The following is a 24,852-nucleotide window of genomic DNA, read 5'->3' as shown; positions in this document are numbered from 1 at the left end:
GAATTCTCTTGAAAGGTTTTGCTCTCAGTATTTCGGATAGGGATTTTACCTCCAAAATTCACTTATGTGCTTGCGCAGATGTAGCTCAGCTGATGGTTTCTTGCATGATGTCGTACTTGTAACATCATCGGTTCTAGGGAGAAATCTAATTACTTTTAGCTTAACAACAACCATCAGTTATTGACAATAATCCACCGACCACATTTTCACTTCGTTATTTACTTAGTTAGTTTCGTTATCATCATTTTTAAGCCGGTCAGAAAATATTGAAGCAAATTTTAGGTAAGGTATTTGTTTGATTCACTAATTGAATTTTTATTAGTGGTAGCCATGATGCAATTGCAAGTGACTTGCATAGTGTCAAGCGACGACAATAATCAGGGGTGGTTAATTCATTCTAAACATCAACACGCATATAAATACTTAATCCTTTGCTACATACCAATGATTAATTATCTATTCTTATCTTGATATCGCTTCAGCTTATGAAATGTAATCTGCGTTATTTTTTATTGCAACGAATTTAAACATTTTTTTACCTACACGGTATCATTAAGTGAGTGACTATTTACTGAGAATCTATAGCATAATATTAATCAATTCCTGGCAATGTAAACATAAAATTAAATATCACATATTGAAATTATATATCGATATGACTCAATACGTATTTATTCCCATACAAAAATTTCATATTTGTAGATTATTTTGATTGAATATGTCATATTAATTAAATTAATCCTTCCAACAGTGAACCTATAATTGTACATTTAGTATCATATATTGTTGATGGAGAATATCAACATATGTTTGATTAAAATGTTAATTTAATATAGTATATAAAAAGGATATTTATTATCCGTAGAATTAAATGAATTAAAGTAAATCCGATGCTGTGCATATGAAATGAATATTATTTGTATATGTTTGCCGATAACGTAAATGGTGATGACGATTTATCTTTTCAACATTGAAGTCTTAATTACTTGGGAAAAACATCCGATTTTATAATTTGGGATACTTGAAAAAAGTAAAAATCATCGTTTATGTGGGAATGTTTCAATAACTCTCATCATTGGAGTTGCGAGTACTAATAGGGGATTTGTTTTCGTGAATAAAGTGAAAATACTCATTTTGTCAAAAACTCATGGGTCATAACATATTATCAAATATTCTTAACAAAGTACGTTTTTGTTGATAAATCTATTAAAAAATTCATTTTCGATGTAAAAGATTGTTAACCATTGGGCATGAGCCGCCCCCGGCCTTCAGATAATGGCGTAGAATCATTTATTCCATCAAATACACTATATAGACATAGATAATCATCCATTAAAAATTCATAATCCTCGAATGTATAATTTAGAAAATATACTTAAAATAAAATTTCTGATTTGCAACTTTAAATGCCTATAACTCAGAAACGAGGGGTCGTATGAAAAAAATTTTTTATGATACATTATCTTCACGTCACCTACTCACTCACCGAATTTTTCGAATGAAATCCTGGATGGTGAAATGAAAGGAAATGAATGAAGAACTTATTGTGATAGATTAGAACATTAATTTAAAAAAAAAATACTTATTAGAACTTATTATAATATGTAATTGATTGATTAACTGATAAAACGTTTTAAATGAGTCAATACAATGAGATATCTGATATCTAGAACCAAATATTGAATGGGGAATATTATATAATTTTGATGTAAAATCAAATTTCAGTCTAGTCATAATAAGATGTCGGTTTTAGATGACATCGAAATTTCAAGAAAAGGTGAGTTGTTTTTTTTGTAGAAAGTGAGTTTCATTACATTTATTTTTTTTAGTGATTTATTCCTTGATTATGCATACTCGATGATCAAGAGCTATGTTATCGATAATCTTTTGATCATTTGAATTATTGGAAAACGACACATAATTTAATAAATTTCTTCGAATTATTTTCATTTTGAGATGTTGTTGTTTGGGAATAAGATGATGAGAAAAATGCTTTCTTTTCCATTCAATTTTCTTAGTAGTATTTAATTTTAATTGGTTGTGCCGTATTATTAGGGACATGCCATGGGGTTGTTCAAATATGCGTTCGTTGACGTACATCAAATGCAAGGTTGATAAAGAATAGGTTGCCCGATAACGTGGATGCAACGACGATATGAGGAAGCCGTTACGTCACTTGTTGCGAAGAAGAAACAGTGTTTACGTTCGATTTGTGGTAAACTCTTGCTCTGTATCCATTGTTTTGATCGATTTTTTTTATACTAAAGTAGTGTTTAGTTAATATAATTAAATTTTGAGTTTAATACCTTGTATACCATTGGATATTTTAAAATATCTTTTTATTCTGCTTATAAACATCCAGTTTTATATTTATCTTAAAAAGCGATCGAACGAATCAACCAAAACCGTGCCATATCTATGTTCTAATATATCGGCTTTTAACAGATAACGTCACGCGTAAAAGCGTACAAGTTATTGGGCAACCTATCCTTTATCAACCTTGTATAAAATGCTAAGTATAAATAGATGATTCAGGGTTGCTTCTATTAAGGCGTTTTTTCGCGAATTCTATGTATGTGATTGTTTTTTTACGACAATCTTCAAAAGACTTCCAAATCAACGTTGAATATTTACCGTACATTTCTTCAGTTTGATTTATTTGGCATTTTTTCTTGCAGTGCCGAACAAAACACATACTTTTCGTTGTATTTTTAAAGCTTTTTTTATACCACAGGAAATAATATGATTAAATCTTAATATATAGTGAGTTTGCCTCAATTTTTGTCTTTCCTAACCTCTATACCTCAGACCCAGAACGCCAGCCTGGATCCGGAACATGTTAAAGCTGTATGTGTGCTCTTTCAACTTATGAAAACAAATAATGTAACATACGAGTATTGTTTTATTTCAAGAGGCTTATCTGTGAATAAATTAAATTTAATCTTGCTCTTGAGAAAGGTTGTACAAAATTGCAAAGTAATGCAATTGTGTATTGATAACGAAATCATGCTCGTGGCTACAACTACCACATATCTTTCAGGATGCTACATTTATTTAAACCAACATTCATTCGCTTTATTTGTCCAAATTTGATAATGTAATGGAATTTTACAAGTCCAGTTATATTAATAGAAGATTGTGTTCACAATTCTGCATGATAAACTTGGATATTTTCAATTTTAGCTTCTATTTTGTCTATTTTCTCCGATAAATATGAAGCACATAAAAAATCTATCATCTCTGAAAAGGGAAAAGAGCCGAAAGATATCTTATTTATTGTCCATATTTTATGCTTCTTTGTGGGATTTATGAACATCATGCCTATGGTTTTTTTCAGCACTGCACAAACTGTGAGTAAATATTTAGGATTTATATATTAATTATGTTTTCTACATTAAGTCTCAATTACATATAATCTTAAATATAAGAAAGTACACATTTTATAAATAAAAACTTTGTTGGGGGTTATGGTACATACTTTTTTCCTCAAGCCTTCCTATCTTCCGTTCTTCCTCTGCTTTCAAATTTCTAATCCATGTTTTTTGGTCAAAATAATATATGTTCATCCCTCCAATAAAGAATGAAGTACTTTCCTTTTCATATAAAAATCCTTTCTTCCTTTTTATTGTACTTTGTAGTATTGGATGTACAAATTTCGGAATGCAACTCTAGATGAAGAAACGACAAGCGGTAAAGACAGAACGGCGTTACAATCTTACTTTCAATCAGTACAGATGGTGGCTAGTAGTGTACCGAACGTTATATTCACATTGTTAGCTTTATTTTATGGTCATAAATTATCAGCAATTATTCGATCAATTGGTGCATTGGCAGTGCAGTGTACCAATTTTGCAATATTTGCTGCGTTCACATACATCAACACAGATTCATGTAAGTACTTAAGTACATAAAAGTTGAATTCCTGCATGTTTGATATGGAAATCCAAAAACCAAAACCAAAAACTTGTTTTTCTATGCTGCGATACAAAAAAATTTGTCTGTCTGTTTGCATGTAAAATCTGTAATAGCTTTTTAGTTCTCTTCTCTCATGCGGTTTTCTCTTTGTGGTCCACTGATTTGGACCGTTTCGCTCGGTATTTTCACGTGCTGACCACACTGATCATTGTTTTAGTTTACTATTTTTCTTTAAAAAATAGACTTTAATATCAATTTTAATAGGAAATAAACAAAACGCGTAGTCCTATGCAAAAATTAGCCTATAGCTGCTACATGACCGACACAGAAGTATCATTAACAATGTTCATACGATAAAAGTAGAAACATTCTTCACCGAAGAAAACGAAGAAGTTGCTGCTAAAGACTATGGGCTAGCAAGCAGTTTTACAGTCTCATGGTTAACCAAAATATTTAATAACTAGCCTAATGCTCAAGAAGACAATCAAACTTTTCTGGAATCTTCTTTTAAACACTCACAAAAGAGTAAAATCGAGTTCAATGTCTTAGAGATGAGAAGCACAGAAGAAGAACTAACACTCTCATTTAGTAGCAGCTCCAGAAAAGAAATTACCAAAGCCTTTTTTTCTTTTAAAGGAGGAATGATTCATAAAATTTTACAGTTGATAGTATGGTGACCTAACCACTGAAGCTCCCAGTTTCTCTCCAGCAATGATAGCGAAGGAATTACAGTGAATTAAATGTATAAATCGTCCAGAAAATTGAAGTTCAAACTACATTCTAGAAATGATAGAAACCTATATGATAAAGGGCGAGTTCTAAGTCTGAAAAAATATGGTTTTGAAATTTAAATCTATAATACATCATCAAAGTTAATTGCCTCAGCTGAAGCAGCTCATTAAAGTAGCATCTAGCAGAACTACTAATGACACATCACTGGTTATGAAGAACTGAGTCATATAAAAGAGTCCATAGGAATAGTGAACTAAGATCATTTGCACTACAAGGAAACCTGTAACATCAACGGATAGAGCTTCCCTGTAGTAAATTTTGGGTATTCGATTTGTTCCGTTTGCAAAATTCCTTTCGAAGAGATCGTCGTTTCCTTTGAAAAATTGTCCTTAAAATACAGATACGATATGAAGGAATTCGAATAAGAAAGTGATACCAAGAGAAGTAGATTTAAATGTAATTAAGAGGTGTTGCTAGAAATGGAATTAAAAAAGATGTAGATGTGGTCAAATAATATCTATGTAAATTGTAACGGTCAACGTTTGATAAAATAATGACGAAAGACAATAAACGGTATCACTATAAAATACTAAATACTTTATGAAGTATATGGAGGTTCGTAAAATAATTATTTCATACAAATCACATCAATGATGAGCTAAGAAACAAACTTACGTCTTTAGTGATCAATTTGGGTTAAATGATACGAAGATCTTCATATGAAATGTGAAAAATCGAAGCTTACAATATATGTTCTCTCTCTTTGTAGGGCAAAACTCATTTTTTGTGTTAACTATGGGATTATTCACTATAAATAGTGGTAAGTATACAATTTTCTTCACAGTTTGTATAAAATTTTTATTAACTTTTGGATTTGGGTCATATTTTCATGTACTCTGTTGGTATTTCCAATACCGTTGGTGATAATCATACTGAACTGTAACTGGATTTAAACCCATGTTCCGGAGCCATATGTTGATATGGATATAAAATTAATCATTAAGGTTTATTCGTTCTTTACAAATATGACCATGTCATCATCGTATCATAATTCTGTTCCTCCATTTTCCAGTGGCATACTTTATAGATTTCAATCTGGATTTTATTTCTTAATAAGCATTGTGTTATTGTATCGAAGATTTATTCGAGATCTCCGAAACACAGGTATAAATGTCCCTTTGTTGGGTCGAAATCCAAACTGAGTTTCTTCCAGAGTTGTTTGTAATTTTTACATTCTGGGATGTCTCCTTTTAGATAATATTGATACCGTTCCAGTAGCACTTTTATCGTTTTATTTGACACATTATCATGTCCTGGTATTTTGCCCTTTTTGGCTTTAGTTATTCGCTTCATATTCTTTTTTTCTCTCCTTCCTTTCGTCTTTAAAATTTAAGAGTTCCTTGAAATATTTTCGTCACCTTTTCTTAACTTGGTTTTCCCAGTAATTACTCTGCCTTTTTCGTATTTTATATTATTCAGAGTTATATTTCTCTTTTCGATTGTTTCCTCATCATGTCATAGAAAGATTGTTTGTATGATGTTGTCAGTTTCAGTCTGAAATCTTTCCATGTCTTTTCCATTTCTTCCTTAATAATTTTTATGATCTTTTTTCTGTCTTTGACTGCTTTTTTAATTTTTCTGTCTACCTTTGTGTTCTTTTTATGTTTCGGTTTACAATGTTGATTTGTTCTACAGCTCTGAAGGCTTCTTCATTCACATTTCCATCTTTGTTCCTCTTTTTATTATTATCCAAAAATCTTTTACTGAGTAAGAAATTTCCCGCCTTACTAGAAAATAGACTATAAATGATAGTTCGTTTCTGGTTGGAGCTTTTCTTGTTATTTTATGAATTTATTTATGATTGAAATGCTTGATTGTTTAAGATTTCGAAAATGTGTTTTCCTTGTTCACCAAAATATATTTTTTGGTAATTCATACCTCGAACTGTCTTATAAAATAAGGCGTTTTTAGTGTTATTATCCTCTAAAACAGAGTACACGAAAGGTTGAACCATTTAGCGAAATGTAATTTTTTGAAGCTATTTATAAATTAAAAATTTTCAGCTTGCACATCCACATTTCATATGTCTTCAGTCGTTTTAATGGCAAAGTTACCCAGCATATATATGTTCTTCTTTTTGATTGGACAAAATGGAACAGTTATAACAACAACTTTACAAATAATCGCGTTGTCGGTAACAGATAGAAGCTTAATAACAGGTGCAATTTATTTTACCGCTGGGACAATATTAATTGGTCTAACGTTAATTTTGTTATTGGTTGGTAGAATAACACCAGTTTTTAAATATTATGACGTAACCAATGTCAAAGAAAACAAAACCGAAGAACTGAAATGGTCTGAATGTAAAATATTGATTAAAAAGATATGGCCCTGTTTAGTTATTATCTGTGGGCTATTGACGTCATCTAGTTTCGTGATGCCTGGTATAATTACGTTGATTGTTTCTGAAAATGACACGGAGAAAACAGCCTGGACCGGTGAGACTAATTTTTTTTTTCACTTTTATTATATGAGTGTGATTCAACCACTAACCGTCTAATGGTCAGTCCCACATCGCAATAGTTAAATTTGGCAGAGTCTTCTTTGGATATTCTTTACCTAGTCTTGATGTCAGCATCTCTGTTAACTCGTTGCAGTCGATTCCAACCTACAAAGTAACGTAAACAAGACAGCTTGTGTATATCTGTTGGAATAATATTAAGCGGCTGAGTGAATCAGAACTGATTGTGTAGTAGACTAGAACATGAGGTACAGCATTTATTTCATCTGTGTTTACATTACAATTTTCTGGTAGCCGGAACTTTCTTATGACAGTTTCCCCAATCACTGACGAGCCAACTAAATGATTATCCTCATTCTTTGATGCTTTTTATGTTTCCCGTATCCTACTAATTTTTCAGTAGAGCGGGTTGTGGTTAATTTTTTTATCACTGCACTGTTTCAAGACACTTTCTTATTCTTCCATGTTAATTTGAACATTCAATGTGTGTTCTCGACCGATATTATATGGTTCAATTTTGTTTTTTTCACTAATACTACAGTTTATTAGTGAATTGTTCATATTTTTTTACTTCAGACAATGAAATCAGCCTCTATATTTCAGCAAAGTATTTCACTCCCGTAACAGCTTTTCTTATACCGGAGTTAGTATCTATTTTGGGAAGGGTTACGGCTAAAAATTTCAGGATAACGGTAAGTTTGATGAATAAATGATATTTATATTTACATAATAATGTTTATTGATAATATTTTCACTTACGAATACTATGAATCATTTGAAAAGAAAATAATGACATATTACTGGATATTGGACAAGGAGGAACGCGCCTTAAGACTTGAAAGAGCAATCGTAATAGTAGACTAATCTATATTGAAACACCTGACCGATCTCATTTATGTTTCTATTTCTACATACGCTCTATCATCTTCTTTGATTGAAACCTTCAATCCAACATGTTTGATGGTTAGGTTAGAGCAATTGATGATATTTATTCTTCCAACTATCTATACCAACTACAAACTAGTAAATTTTGAAAGAAAAATGCGTGAAATCAAAATATGTTAAAAATATATTTTTTTGGATAACTTCGTGGGCATTCCTAGGTCCGTATGTATGATGTAATTTTATACCTACCATGAAGCATCTACTGTTTGTCGGAGTACTTTCGATTGGAATCTTTGAATAATATTTGTATTAGATTTGGAAGCGCAACCCATAGCTCAATCTCATATGTCCAAACTTGTAGATCGGGACTTTGTTTTCAAATGAGACTTCAGATTTTCTCCTCATCCTGCTTTTTAAGTCATGTGATGTTTCCAGTTTTATCTAGGTGGATTCCTAAATATTTAAAACTGTCTGCTTGTACTATATTCAACTTAACTGTAGGATATTTAATCTTACGTAGCGTGAATTTTTGTAACGACTTTTGAAATTGGTCTATTCAGAGCCTGAATTTTTTTTTAGTGTATGTGATTCTTGATTGGTAGAGAGAATGTCAGTAAAAGTTCCTGTTATTGTATACTGATCTCTGGTATTTAGTAATATATGTAAAGTACGCTACTATAGTAAAAAGTTCGTACTCTTCTTCATTAACTTCTTTTTTGAAAGGTTCTGTTTGTTTGGTGAGATTTCAGAAGTAGATAATAGTTTGGGGAAAGAGTTTTTCAATTTTGTATAGCAGTCCTTGATGCCACACTCTGTCAAAAGCCTGCCCGATATCGAGGAAGACAGCAGAGCAAATTAGAAAGAAAAAAAGTACGTTGGTTGTTACTAATTAGAAAAATTTTTTTATTACGAGAATATAACTGCACTAATAATGGGGATGACAAAAACGAAAACAATGATTATGAAATATTTTATTACTAAAGAACAGAAAAAGAACCAATAGGAGAATAATTTTTTGGTAACTATATTAGATACATAACAAAAACTAAATAATTATTAAAATAACCTCAAAAAACCATATTGTCTACTTCTTCAGACTTCTTAAATTTGGCCTTTTGCCTTTCGGCACACAGCCAGATTCAAACTGTATTCTCGTATTCTCTTTATCGTTCGAGACCATATATAAACTTAAGAAAAAGAATCATTTCAGTACATGCATGTTTTGTTATTTTTTATGTGAAATAAGCTACTTTCGTAGGTAAAAATGAGTGTGCAATCTACCATTTTCATAAGTGGTCGTAGGAAATAGTTATTTATACAACAAGTGAGTAAAGTAATAGTTTTTTTACGAGTAAGACAGTTTGATGGCAATTCCTACGAGTTTCATACAAATTTTTTTCTACGGCCGTAGACTTGAAAAAATTCGACAAAACTTTTATCAATTTTTCATTTTGTAATAGTATTATTAAAAGTACAACTGTGAGCATTATTTATTTGAAGTGAAGAAGAAGTTACATTAGTATTGGTACTTGAATTGGCAACATTTAACAAGTTTAAAGTAATAACATCCTCTGTATTGTATTGTATTAGTACTTATTGGAATGTTAATAGGATCGTGAGCATTTACAATGTTGCTTGAAGTCGTCCCCGTTAAAATTTTCACTGCGGAATCCATTTTGTTTTTTATTGAGTCGTCTACGTAGCCCTCCGCAACTGTGTTGGATTTCCACCCACCGTGCTTCTTTAGTTGAATTAAATCACTACCGGAAGCCACTAATAGAGACGCCGAAGAGTGTCGAAATGTATGCCCAGTGTAGTTTTTTGGATTAGGTAAATTCAAATATGTTGCTAGGGAATTTTTGAAAAGGTATTGATACCTACAACTTGGATTTTGTATTTTCCATTTCTATACTGCAAAAAGAAATGATCTGTTTTGACATTTGTGGGTCGTTGGTTTTTATATTTTATATAAATTTTTACCAAGTTTAATGTATTTTTCACCAATAACAGTAAATCGATGTTAAACATGAGTTTTTGTATCAGGTACTGTGATAATTAAAACGTTTCCGGTATTATTAATATCGTCACATTTCATTTTATGTAATTCCTCCCTCCGCAGAGCTCCTGCGATTCCAAATATTAAAATACATTATTTTTCAAATAAATACGTTTTTAGTACCTTTTTCCATCAAAAATTACCAAATTATTGATACAACTTTTCGAACAGTTTTCCCTAACAAGGTTTCATTGAAATTATACCCAAAATGTATACGCCAACGTATGATTTTTTTATTAATTTCAGAATACCAATAAATGGTGGTACATAGCAGTGGTGATTATCAGAGGTGTTACGCTTGTACCATTTTATATGTTCTGTAGAGCTGAACCAAGACATTTACCAGTAGTTTTTGGTAGCGATTGGCAGTTTATCTCAATTCATGCATTTTTTGCATACACTATGGGATTTTTATTGAATGTTACTTTTATGAGTATTCGAACGTGAGTATCTATTTGTTGTTTTACACGTATTTTTGTTAATATGCTCATATAAGGAATATATCGGGTGTATCTACACTTATATTTTCACATAATTAACCTGCTCATAACTACTAACAGAATTTTTCCATAAAGTATGTTAAGAATATTTTGGCATTCTAGTTATATAACCAAATTTTGACTCCTGAATAATAATTTCAATTTAAAAACCCACCAGTATGAGTAGTGCTACTTTTTGAAAATTCCTATCAGAATCGGAATTTGGAATTTGTCCAACTTCCACATTTTCTCTTCTCAATTTTCCCAGTTTTCAGGATCTATATTATTGACAGCCAGCAAAAACAACCGTTCATTTTAAATAAATTATTTTTCCTTGGTACTCTTCATTTTATCTCTGCCTATACCAGTTGAATTTAGCCAATCTTTTCTAACCATTTGGTTATAGACAAGTTTTCTAAAAGTCCCGATTGATAATTTGAATTATCCATTACCATTACACGATCTATCATTTGTTCGAACCATTATTTAAAGTCATCAGACCTTCATGGTAGTCTCCGGTGCGAGTAGATTCAAAAGGCAATAAAAAATACTTTTAACAAAACCGTTTAAACTGCCAATGTGTGTCTGCATTCCTTTCCTGATGGTGGATTTAAACCTGTAAATAGATTATTGAAACAAATCTATCCTCGACTTGAAAAAGTTTAATCATATTTCATCGATGGTTTCTCATTCTTATTATTATCCTTGGTAATTTCTTCTCCATACTACAATATAGCGGACCCTATGTCTTGCAAAAGTTCCCATAGTGTGAAGAACTTTGTTCCAAATCCTTCGATTACTATTCCTTCATTATTCTAGTCTAAGTTAGAAATCTGGCACCATATTTACAATATTCTTATCTAGTTTGACATTTATTTTAACGGCCAGATGGATCGGATGTAGACCAAGCCTGCTAACATAAGCTGCGCTGTATCTTATGATCTCAGCACTGACTGAAGACTTTTAGGTTTTTTTTTAACAATATGTCTTAAAAGTTTGCATCGAAATCTTTCCAGTGTATCTATATTGGAGTTACTTGCAGATGGTTACTTTGTAAAGTAAGAATTTATTTCTTAGGCTTAGTTGAAAGTACCTTCCGATTAACCAAAACATGTCACGAAGTTTTAAAGATGCAGGAGATTGCAGAACAAGTTTCTTCCAAATGATTTCATATTTGAAATAACACGCCACATTTCTCTTCTTTAATAACTTGTAGAAATAATGTGGAAATATATTTCACACTTTTAAATGAATGTTTGTCTGTAAATGACTTCATTGAACGTTGAAGAGCCGATTTCTGAGCGTTTACGTGGGCTCTTATAAATTTTCCATAATCACACTAGAATTCACGATAAAATGAACACTTTTCAACTGTACTAAACGGTTAAGAATATACAACTTTGACTTCTTAGTAAATGGAAAAGCCTACAATGGTATTATTGCTAAAATTGGATATTGGTAAGAAATTGGAATAAAATAAAATTTTTAACCTACACCGAAAAATAGGTACTTATTTAAAAAATCTTATGGCAGGGATATGTAATATTAATATATTGGGCTCTTGGCATGTTCAAACTTTTTTTCTTTGCTCTGTACATCTTTTGGATATAAAATAATAATGAAAGAACAAAACCCTTGATTCTGAATAAGCTCAGGCGCCTTTATAAAAATTTTATTAAATAATCAAATAATTCTGTAATAATATTTAGAAAAAAACTTTTATATTAGAGATTTGTGAGGGTTGAGGTTGAGTAGCTAGCAAATAGTTAAGGGTAGAAATAATGTTTAATCAATTTCTAAAAATATTAAAATGGTCACTGAATACTTTAAATGGACTCCCTATATAGTCAACGACCTTAATTTGAAGATGAAAACTTGCATAATATATAATAGCCCAACAGATATTGTATTGATTGATATGAATAATTAAAAATTTCTTGACGTGATTCACGATCAGGGAAAGTAAAAACTCATGTTTATCAATAGATAATTCAGAAAACAATCGAGACGTTATTTAAAGGTACTTCAATTCTACGGATAATGGAATCATTTTAGTTGCTTCAAATCCACTTTGTCGAATTTATGTAAAACGAAATAGATCAAAAGTGATAAGATACAAGGTGAAATTTCTACTTAGAATAGAATAGAATTGAAAATTTACGAAGTGGGCCGAGAAAATAACGTAAAATTGAAATTTTTCTCTGATTCTCTATATTTTTTTCAAAGTTGTAGCGTTGTTCGTAGTTATATGAAAATCTTAACTCTTTCAAATTTCAAAGAATTGAATAAGAATAAATTATAGAGGATGAACAAAAAAATGTAGAAAAGAGAAAATAAAAGTTGGAAATTGTAGATATACAGAAATTATTACTAAAAATAGGAAAATATTCTACGAATAAGACTAACAGAGCAGCAAATGAGAAGGATTAAGATGAAAATAGGGGATGTTTCTCAAGAAAAAAAAAGGATTATGTATTCTCACATTTAACATCACTTATAATTAAATTTAGACCCGTAATCAATAATACGAAAAATAGGGAATTTTTGTATATTAAGATGAAATAATAATTTAAATATTAATCATAATTAAACAAGAGGCTTTATAAAATAATCAAATTCTTAACCAATGTAATCATTATAAATAGATTTGTAATCGATAAACGCCGCTTTACATAATGCAATACAACGTGCAAGAAATTGCATGCAAGTTTCTGTAAACAGTAGAAGTAAACAAATTCCTAACCTCAAATTTTATCTAATATTTTGTACCTAGTTTAACAATGAAAATAACGAAGTTTTACGAAAGTCAACTGATCTGTTAACTCAAAAGTAATTATATTGCAAAAAAATATAAAGTCAAGATCTTACATGAAACAATCAGATGAACTTCATCTGCATATGCTTTTGAACAAGAAATATTGCGTCTTGCATTGCATTGCACGTTGTATTGCATCATGTCAAGCGGACTTAAGTTTCAAAACAGAATCTACAAAAATCATACCCATACATTTGTGGATATAGATAGATTTTGGTACTTATTGAATAATTGTCAGAAAATAAAAGTTATAAGCGATATTTTGAAAAAATAGATTCGAGTGCCAATAACCTATAAGCGAGAAAATTATTTGATATTGAGTGAAATGAACGCACTTGTGGATAAATTGACGATTAAAAAAAGAGGGTTGTTGATTGAAAAAAAAGAAAAACGAGTTCGGAAGTCGAAAGAAGAGTTTATGAATCTGAAATAAAAACGAAACTAAAGTTATGAAAATAAGAAATAATAACCAGTAGAGGTGTTTAAACATTTTTTAATTAGAAATAAGTACCTACCAAATATCTATTTTGTTTCTTCAAGAATTAATGAGACAATTTATATTACCCAGTTTGATGAACTAGAATGAATTTGAGCATTCCATTATTATTAAAATTAATATTATTAAAAAATTATTTGAGGTTATGTACCTGACGGTTTTATCGTTAAGTATTAATGTATAAAATCACTTCATGGATTTGTTTATTCACGTATGAAATAGTAATTATTAAATAAATAACTGACCAGATCGGTTAGGAAAATATAATATGTCAAGAGTTTCAAATTCAAAATTATTAAGATTAGCCGAGATCATCATTTAAACGCAAATGAACATTTGGTTTTAACCTTGAAAAAGTTAGAGTTGGGACAGATTATCAGTAACGGAGACATAACAGTTATATCATCATATATATTTATACAGGGTCATTTATAATTATTAATTTAATCATATTGTAAGATTGATGACTATAAAAAATGTTCTTTATTGAAATTATTTTACTGGATTGAATGTTTTCTTAGGTGAATTAATTGTTATACTGACAATTACTTATTACTCCAACGTTTGTTGCCGATTCCACGTACGCTTAATTTTGTAAATTACAATCAAGGTTGAAAATTGAAGAAAAACACATTCAATGAGAGATTTACATGCAGTATCACAAAAAAATTCAACCACGTGTTTTCAAAAAATTTTGTATACGTAATAATTCAACTACCAATCATTTATTTATTGATATATGGATATGTATTATCATCACTAAATTCTTTGAATCAACTTATTTACTAAACAACTGAATATTTTCGACAAAGATAAGTTTTAATTTTAATTTCGATTAATTAATCAAATTTTGTCAAATTGTACAACGATAAACAAATTCGCTATCATAAGATCAAAGCTTTTTAATTGTTTTAATCGCATGCGTTTTTCATAGATATATAGATAGAACGATTAATCTGACATAGACTACTGAAAAAAATTATGTTATCATCATAGACGGAATCTTTAAGATATTCATTCGTAACCGTAATTTCGTGATAATTTTTTTTTGTATTGTTTGAATTGGATCAAGTAAAATATGAAAATTTTATCTATTCATCATATACGATCCCATTTTTTTCAAAGACCGATTGGCCGACGAGGAATCGAACAGATAACTGACCTCCAGTAGTCGACAAGGTATGAAAATATCTCTGGAAATCTGTAGATATATTTCTTAGAAAAAGAATATGAAAGATTAAACAGGTGAAATGAATGAACATACGCAGTTTTTTGGACTGAATGTCTCTTCTCTAATGATTCCTACAAGATTGTACTAATGCTGAAGACTCGAGATGTTTGGAACAAAAACAATATAAAAATCCCGATATTATACTCTATTTAAACCAATTTCCGGGGGTTTACATTGAAGTGTCCCCCAGGGCACCCACGTATCCGAGTCAATGCGGTGAGGCTTGGATTGTTGGGATTTTTTCTTATGACTCAGGACTTCAATGGTTTTGTTAATTTGGGTAAGATATGAGGAAGAGACAAATAACTAATTCAAAATCCACGTCTTGATATCTTTTAACGACTGGATTCGTTATCTCTTATCGAGATAACTAGAGCAGCGTCGACACTGCGAAAAATTTTAAATCCCCAAAAATAGGCTAGGAATAATGGTCATCCAAGAATCGTCAGAACGCTATAAACTATAAATTCACAATATATAATGCTTAGTGTAGCTAAATTGATACGAAAATAACATTCATCCGTCAATAGCTAACCAGAAACTGCGGATATGAGACCTCACACTTGCATACTAACCACTGAAAATCAAATAAAGTATTTTCAGGTGTTGAAACCAATTTTGAGTGTTAAAATTACTGGAAAGTTGCTCCAAATGTTCCTTGTTAAGACTTACCACAGTGAGTTAAAGACTTTAGTATCATCAAATTGGTTCATTTCACAAAACTCAGCTCTTTGACATTGCATAAATCTTCCAGTGCTACCACCACGATGGAAGGAGCTTTAGGACAGAATTGTCGCAGATTAATGCATATCTTCTTAATAAGAGACATTTTGTTGTCAAAAATTGTGCAGCTGTTAGAAATATTCTTTTACAGATTTTAGTATAGAAAATAGTCCTAATTGGGCGCTATCAGATTACTATATGTTTTCGTTCATAAAACACTAACCAGAAAAATCAGAATCTTAACACAGACAGCTGTATACCAAAATAAAATACAGGCTGTAAATATAGCAGATTGCTTTCTGTGATGAATCTATTGGTACAACCACGAATACATGAATCGATTTTGGAAAAAAAATCTCGTCTTTATTTTGACTTAATTAACCGATAATTTCCATTTTTTTTTCAGTTTAACAGACAAGCCAGAACTTGGACTGAAACTTTTAGGCCTGGTAGCATCGCTAACTTCAGCTGCGAATACAGCAAATGGTGTACTGATGGTTAGATTACTTTGAGCAGACGTTCTTCATTCAACTCATGGATTATATTTTAAATTATGAAATAAAAGAGTTTTGTACTAAATTTGATCGAACCTTGAAACCTTTATTAGATACCAGATGTCATTAAATACTGTAAAACATGGCCGAACAGTTTCTATTCTTGTTAAACTGTATTGAATCGGTATATCTGTTTACAGATTCCTCATTTTTCCAATGTATATTCCTCTTTCTGTATGAAGGAAAATGAAAAACAAACTTTATCTGACATTTGTTGGGCTCGACTGTAAGTACCTTTAATAGAAAAAGATTCGAAATTGATTCTAATTAATAAGGGGGGATCATTTTTTTAATTGGTTGATTTAAATTGGAAAATTGATGTTATTTAAAATGTCAGTGATATTAATGAATAGAAGATGATGAAAACAGAGAACGAAAACAGAAAATTCTTATTGGTAGACTTGGACGTTCTGTATAATTGTTCAAAATCAATGGATTATGTATCTGCAGTAATAGCCCACAAACAAGAGGGACAAAACAGTCCATGATCATGCATTATATCCGACAATAATTGTGTTTTGTTCTACATATGTAGGACAAGCGTCCCGACGATAGTAATCGTAATGCACTGCGTCGCGACAGCGTCAACATCAATTCTTCAAAATAGGGGAAATTGGGGTACAAATATCTAAATTCAAGCGACAAAATTCGGGTTATCGCTCGTATGAAATTGAGATGGATCTTTCTTAAAACAAAATTTTATCAGCCTACCCCTTTCCACCTTAAAAGGAGGTAACTAAAATTGAGTTTTGATTTTTTGTTGTGAAATTTCAGATATGCTAGAAACTTTTGTCATTTTCGTGCACTTGCAAGGGATTAACTACGGGTATTTTTTTCAATATTCTTGTTACAGTATACGGGGATGAACTCAACAACCCTAACTTTTAAGCATTTGTTATGAAATCTTATCACATCTTCATTGCACACAATTTATTAACAAATACATATGAAGTAAGGGTTGCTATATTCATCCCCGTATAATGTAACAGGATTTTAAAAAAAATAACCGTGATTTGTTCTTTGCGAGTGCACGAAACTTAACTTAAATCAAAATTCAATTTAAGTCACCACTTTTTAAAGGTGATATCTAGGAAAAGGGTAAGCTGAGAAAATTTTGTTATAGGAAAGACCCATTTCAATTTCATATAAGTAATCACCTCCTGAATTTTGTTGCGTGAATTTCGAAACACCCTGTTTATTATCCAAATCACAAAATTAGTAGTCATTAAACAAGACATTTTTAGTGATATGATTATCATCTATAAACATTATTCTGAGTTGATTTCAATAGAAAAAATTTTACAAATATCACATTTTGATTCATTTTAGAATTTCATTAATAATTGTACGTATAAACAAAAAAATTCTTTCAAAATCGAATATTTATATTGTTTAAGAAATTATTATACTAGAGACATTTCTAGTAACATAATTATGAGATACAAACATTATTTTGACTTGAAATAAATAAAAAAATTTCACAATTTTCGTGTTTTCATTTATTTTAGAGTTAATTTGCAATTGTGAGTAAAAACAAAGGAAAAATGTTTTTCAGATACTCCTCATTTCTAAGATTTGATATATTTTCATATATATGTTACATTAAACACTATTCGTCCAACTTTCGATGCAATTTTACCAAAGTAAAAGCAATAAAAACAAGACCATAAATATCTTTTTTGATACTATAGTCTTGAGTCATATTTTGATGACCTAAATATGTCGAAATGTCAATTTTTACCCGTTTTTTCAAATTCAATTTCAATGAAAAGACCTAAAAAAGTAGTTTTCTACAATTTACTCACACGAATTTGCAGTAAGGTTTGATCTTAATGAGCTAATTTTATGCTAAGATGCAAGAAAGTATAAAAGTTGCAAACCTCTGTAACTTCTCAATAACGCTGCTCGTGAGAATTAACAGTAGACAGCAATTTGAGGATAATAGTCTAAAAACCATAGACAAATGAAACAACCCGATCATAGAAAATTCCCAATGTATTTATTCTCTGCCTTGTTCATCTTACATTTTTACGTGTGAATAATAATTTTTCTTCATTATTGGTAGCGTCATATCATGATAATTTATGCAACAAGTACATAAACTGGCATTTTTTTTTCATAAATAGAAAGAGTTGCATGAGTGAACATAAAACACTTCATGCACATGTTGCATACATTATTTTTTCTAAAGCCTTCGGTAAATTACAATTTATGACGAACGCACGAACGAACTTGTTTTGTACATTTTCCACTTCTATGTAATAAGAAGAGGTGGTTGAGTCTTTCGATTTCAGATTAGCATATTTTCGATATAAAAGTATTAAAATCATGTTTGAATTGATTACTCCAATAATAAGTTTGTTTCCACTAAGAATAAATCGGATGGCGCTAGTGCGTGAAGTTTCAAACACTCGAAAGTGTGTCTGTAGTTCGTACTTTACGCACGATAATAGAAAAAATATTTATTTTATAAACAATCCTATTGCTATTCCTTCTAACCAATTAATTTTCTCTGTTCGTTAAACGACTAGGTAATAAGTAATTATTATAGCACGTATATTTAAAAAAAATTAACAGAATATTGATACTACCTAGAAAGGGTGAATTGAATTTGGTATCATCGCTGTTCTGATGAGATTATATATGAATCAGGACGATCAATCATTCAGGATTCGAACAACCGTCTACTGGATCTAAACATCGAATCCCAAACGTTGTAACAAAAGCGAAAGCGCTAATATTCGTTCTGAAAAGTGTGTTGGTGATGCCCTAATACAATGTTTACAGTTCTCACTATTTCATACTTTTGTTTACTTACATTTATTATCCTCGTTGCCAGTATGTTTACTTGTGCGATTTTAGAAGCGTCATCTATTGTTATTTGTTCAAATTTATTATGCGGTGGGATTTTAATCGATGGTTTGTTAGAACTGGGATTTTGCTCTCGTAAAACACGAATTGTCTATGGCTATCATAAAGTCTACATATTCTTTCGCTCAAATTGAAGATGTTAACAATGAGACTTATCATCGTATTTGTAGATGATAGCTTATACATCTAATTATAACAATCAAACACAAATAAAATTGAAAAATGTAGTATATAATATGTTAATATTATGTAATTACTTACTTACTTATTTTCTCTCGAAAATAAACAAAAATTTTGGCATAAAATTTCTGTAAAAGAATTCCACAATTGTTTTTATTTGAAAAAAAAAAATCCTTATTCTTCTTTTCCGGTCGCAATATCCTATGTTTATAAAAATAAGTTTCATATATAAACAAAGAATTCGCCGACAAACAGACAAACCAAATATTGATACTCACATAAGATTATCATTGACTCTAGGTCGGATTGTTCGATATGAAATCATAACGAGAGCATAGCAAATACTGTGTTCTAATTGAAATCTGGACCATATTGACCCTGTAAACACTTGTCGACCATCCATCGGTTGGGATGAAATGCCTTTCTGGTTTATTTAACCAGACCCTTTGATGAGTTTGTTTTCGATGTTAGAGTTATGATGAAGTTTTTTATTGACGATATATTGGGTTCGACGTCGCTTATTGATCGATCACCGACGACGATAGGGATTTCATTTTTAATTTTATCTCGTACTTACATATGTCTTAAGCACAGTGACGGATTTATCCAGACTGAAATGTGAAGATTTAACGACATGAATTCATACAAACTGTTCCGTGGTGATTTTAAATAATAATAGCTAAAAATTTGTTGTTAAATTAACGTTCAATTCTACGAAAAAAATGTTCTTGTTTAGTTTTTAGTTCAAGAAATTTATATTTTATTATTTGGATTACATAATATCGTATGTGCTCTTAAAAGCTTGATGACTAAGGACAAAAAACACAGGTATGGGAATAATTTTACATCAGAAGCTTTAACACCTGATTGAAGATTTGCAATACCTACAGCAAAACATATTATATGTAAGGATGGCTTCAGAACTTCCTAACCTAGAGATGGCGGTAGTGGCAGCATCGAAGTGGTAGACCAAATGAGGTGACCAGACCAGAAATACTGAAGAAAATCCACTGGATAATCGTCGGTTGAAAGAGTGCGAGTTAGCAAACATAGTAGGCATTTCAAAAAGTGCGGTACATCGCATATTACTTGAAAATTTGGATTGGCTATGCGCAAGATGGGTGCCGCGTTTTCTAACAATGGAAAAACTATCAATAAAGATTATTATTGCAACGTTTGAGTGAATAAATCAAGCAAAAATGGCAGCACTTGGCTAATAAGAAAGTGTTGTTTCATTAGTAGCTTGTAATGGTCAAGATTAGTGATTTGAAGTTCAAATTTTTAATCCATGCACCCTTTTCACCAGATTAAGACCCTTGCATTATGTTCTGCTTCCATACTTGAATAATAAGTATATATTTAACGGACATAACAAAAACTCTTCGATAACCTTCAGTCTTTATATTGAGGGATTTCAAATCACGTATAGGAAATGATACAGTCCCTGGGAAAATGAAAATACTAAGACATTGATATAGTACGATTGAGAAAATCTTTTTTACGAACATAAAAAATATACAAACCAGGAAGAAACTGTCCAAACAAGTGAAGATTATGACCGGAATACAACAAGGTGATAGTGCGAGTTACCTCAAGGTTAGAGAATGGCAGATTGATCATTGACCCTCAACTTCTGACCCATTTTTTTGACGTTAAAACGAACGTCAGATTCCTTATATAATATATTACGAAAATAGTTTTGTCTAACAACAATTAAGGTTTAGGAAAATATGGAAAATGCAAATTTGCATTGTCAAAATGTTTTTTAGATATAACTAGGACTCTAAATTTTTCCCTTTCTTTTCCATATCTAGCGAATACCCTTTTTATATCTTCAGTATTCTATTTGACAGTTTTAGTGAAAAGTAGTAACCCTCAAAGATCTTGCAATTTCGTAAAATTGATATTTGTGAATTTTGGTCTGTTTTACCGTTCATAATTGTTCCGTACTACTTTTACTTTTTTATTCGTCCATTTTATAATCACTCATACATCTCCAATGTAAGTTAGATATACTACCGGAAGACGTAAAATGTTAGCCGGTGGATTGCTACAATTTTAAGTAGGGTCCTTTTTGATCCACATAATATTATTCTTTCCTGTATAATTTGCTCCAACCACATTTTGGTTTTCTACATATTTTTCACGGTTTGCATCGTCTTCAGAGCTTAAAATAAAATCCAGTGATTTCTTTTCTGAATCATTTGAATCATCAAAGCAAATATTTCTGCGGGAACTAATTATAAAGATTTCCAGCTTTGGTAAAGTTTACACTGACATGGAGTCTGGAAGACGAGAAGGCAAGATGTATACTAATCTCGTAAAATTACTCATTTCTTAACTCAAAAAGCACAAACTACGAATCTACTGATAGAAATAGAATCATAAAATGTCTAGCTCGGAATTTGTCAGTCTCCGTGTCGATAGTTAAGGGTTAAAAGTGTTATTTTATGAAAACGATGGGACAACAGTGACAGAATGAAAATTATGGATTTTATTTACTTTTATTACGGTCATTGTCTATACTAATATACTGGATGTCCGTCTGAAGGATATATGTGGGTTTTTTCTCAAACTCATACAACATAACTAATTTAATTTCATCCCTTAGTCCAATGATTGCTGCTTTTTCATTTGTCATTCATGACAAAACTCGCGGAAACGATGACATATTTGGATATTAAAGAATTTTTTCGAAGCCTTTTAAAAATTGACGGTTGTACCTATTTTTTGATATGGGTTTAACATAGGAATGGCATTTTCACGTAGAAGAATGTCAATTTATAATTAGAGTTTGAAGTATTTCGGTATTTTTCATACCGGTAAACGGAATAATGAATTTATTCCTTTTGGCATTAACACTCTGTATGTTTAATAGTGAACAACTCGCTTGGTTTATTTGTGTTAGTGTATTGTAAATTTTTGATAATTAGTGAGAGTTTTACAGGGTTTTATACTTTTATCTACATAATGAACTCTGGTTGTGTTGAATAATTATTCGTTTGGAGTATTATAATGGAAATTTTGACTAGTTCTGTCTCGACAATTCTGTTTATTTCTGTAGTTGTCATTTACATATTTAATATATTAGAAAACTAAAGCTTGTAATTCGAAAATTATACTCTAACTTTTTATTTCCGTCCACAGTAAGATTAAACTTTCATTGTGTTCATTTATAATTAGAAGGAAATGAATTAACATTTCAGAGAAGTGTTTGATGTATAATAATATATTAATAGAACAGAAAGAGAAATACACACTCTAGTCTGTTCTTGATCGTGACTCAAGGTCTCATAAGTAATTTAGATAAGCATTCATTTAAATATATATAAAAATCATCATATACGCATACAATAAATTGTTTCGAATTTTTTTTAATTGAGAACAAAAAGTTTGATAATTCCAAAAGTAATTCACTGCAAATTTTATCATTTCTTATACATTAAACTAACTCAAAAGTATATATCTTCTGTTCAAAACCACAAAATCCAAGAGTTGAAGCTGAGGTACCAAAAAACACTGATTATTTTCACTGGAACTTTGTAATCTAAATATTTTGTTTAAAAACTATCATTAGTATTACAACCAACTTGTGTCCAAATTTAACTGGTTGTTTTCCTGTCAACTATTCTCTTTTTAAGTTATGAATTTATTGTTACGAACAAGCTCGCGAAATGGGTCCTTACGCCGGCCCTGTTCAGTTAAAATGTAACTTAAAAATTTGGTGAATACGCATAAGGCGAGATTCGTTTGATATTCGAATATAAACAATTTTTTATAGCAAGCGGTTTATTCACAGTATTTCTTCTTAATAATTTCTATGAAAGTATATTTTTTCAATTTTTTTCGTTTCTTTTTGTTCTAGAACTTTGTAAAATTTGACTTAGGTATATAAATGATTTGTGGAAACGCATAAAAATTCGTTTTAAATAAATAGTCGTTTGATATTGGAGTGTAAGCAATTTTTTATAGCAAGCGGTTTATTCACAGCATTTCTTCTTAATAATTCCTAAGAAAGTATATATTTCTTAATTTCTTTTGTTTCTTTTTGTTCTAGAACTTTGTAGAATTTTATTTAGGTATATAAATGATTTGTGGAAACGCATAAAAATTCGTTTTAAATAAATAGTCGTTTGATATTGGAGTGTAAGCAATTTTTTATAGCAAGCGGTTTATTCACAGCATTTCTTCTTAATAATTCCTAAGAAAGTATATATTTCTTAATTTCTTTTGTTTCTTTTTGTTCTAGAACTTTGTAGAATTTTATTTAGGTATATAAATGATTTGTGGAAACGCAGATAGTTTAGTTTTAAATAAATAATTGTGGTGAACAGACCGAAATAAGAAGTAATTTAAATAAATTAGTTAAGTGTTGGTGATAAGTAAATTATAATAAGTCAAGTGTATTGTATAGTGTGTAAATAAATTAAGAACGAAGATACAATGTTTACTAATACCTCTCCTGTATTCCTACAATGCTTTTAGTTCTTGAAACAGTCTTGAAAGTCTTTTTCTGTTAGCTCTTTCATGACCTATATCATTTTCTGTATCTTCTCAGATTCAACGCAATCAAATTTCATTAGACAGATACAAATCGCACAGCGCTTGATATGGTGAATAAAGTGGATGTAGTAACGTTGTGCTACTGAAATATTTAAATAAAGAAAATTGTTTTGTCGGAGAACCCTTACACAATTCGTGACGTCTTAATTTGATTCATTGAAGACAATCATGAAAATTGTAGTGATTATGAAGTTTAACGTGAAGAATGAAGATACAAACGGAGTAGAAACTGTTTCCATTTTAAAATAATCGAATCCATTAGGGTTCGTTAGGGTACTTTCCCTCTTTTGGCAACAAGATCATTGTGACCACCTTCCATTTTGTTAGAAACTCTTGTGTTCTCAGTAATTGGTTTACCATTTCAAAATTTTTTTCTGGTACGATTCTGGATATTTTTATTAGCTCCTGTTTTAGACTATTTGGTCCTTAAGCTTTACAATTTTTTTAATTTATTTTTGCCTTTTAAGTCTCGTCGTGGCTGCAAAATAGCGGCGATTTTATTGTGTGTATTCTATTTACTATTTTGTGCTGTGTTTCCGGGAAGTTATGTGTTTTTGGTTATTTTCTTAAGGTTTTTTAACTTTTTTTATATCTACTCTAGTGATAATTATTGTATTATCAACATGTATTTCATTATATTAAAGAATTATCGTTTTAATGTTGGCGACGATTTCCAATTTCATTTAAATTGATCCGTCCAGTTATAATACGTACGTTCAACACGAGCACCGCGATATGCTAAGATGCTATTCAAATAAGCGTTGCATATTTCACATCAGTCAGATAGTCATGACAAGATGAACCTTATAATTGACAGCTGTAGACGCCGGT

General features: G+C 30.6%; 1 protein-coding gene across 1 annotated transcript; it reads left to right on the top strand.

Annotated features, from left to right (window-relative positions):
* The first annotated feature begins 1,685 nt into the window (after positions 1–1,685).
* LOC130892614 (equilibrative nucleoside transporter 3-like) lies at positions 1,686–16,432 on the top strand. Its single transcript, XM_057798097.1, has 8 exons — positions 1,686–1,777; positions 3,184–3,350; positions 3,639–3,891; positions 5,417–5,467; positions 6,711–7,145; positions 7,772–7,860; positions 10,356–10,552; positions 16,260–16,432. The coding sequence occupies exons 1-8, from the start codon at positions 1,741–1,743 to the stop codon at positions 16,363–16,365; spliced, it is 1,335 nt and encodes a 444-aa protein (XP_057654080.1). The 5' UTR covers positions 1,686–1,740; the 3' UTR covers positions 16,366–16,432.
* The last annotated feature ends 8,420 nt before the right edge of the window (positions 16,433–24,852 follow it).

Source organism: Diorhabda carinulata, chromosome 4 (genome assembly GCF_026250575.1).
Source record: "Diorhabda carinulata isolate Delta chromosome 4, icDioCari1.1, whole genome shotgun sequence".
In the NCBI taxonomy this organism is placed as follows: domain Eukaryota; kingdom Metazoa; phylum Arthropoda; class Insecta; order Coleoptera; family Chrysomelidae; genus Diorhabda; species Diorhabda carinulata.
The sequence above is the reverse complement of the archived record's forward strand: the minus strand, read 5'-3'. Positions and strand labels throughout refer to the sequence as shown.

Bases quoted from the DNA above. Each gene is read 5' to 3' on its own strand.
- LOC130892614 (XM_057798097.1), top strand. From the start codon at position 1,741: ATGTCGGTTTTAGATGACATCGAAATTTCAAGAAAAG. The intron at 7,146-7,771 runs GTGAGACTAATT...TCTATATTTCAG, and splicing joins GGAGAAAACAGCCTGGACCG to CAAAGTATTTCACTCCCGTA. The intron at 7,861-10,355 runs GTAAGTTTGATG...TATTAATTTCAG, and splicing joins CTAAAAATTTCAGGATAACG to AATACCAATAAATGGTGGTA.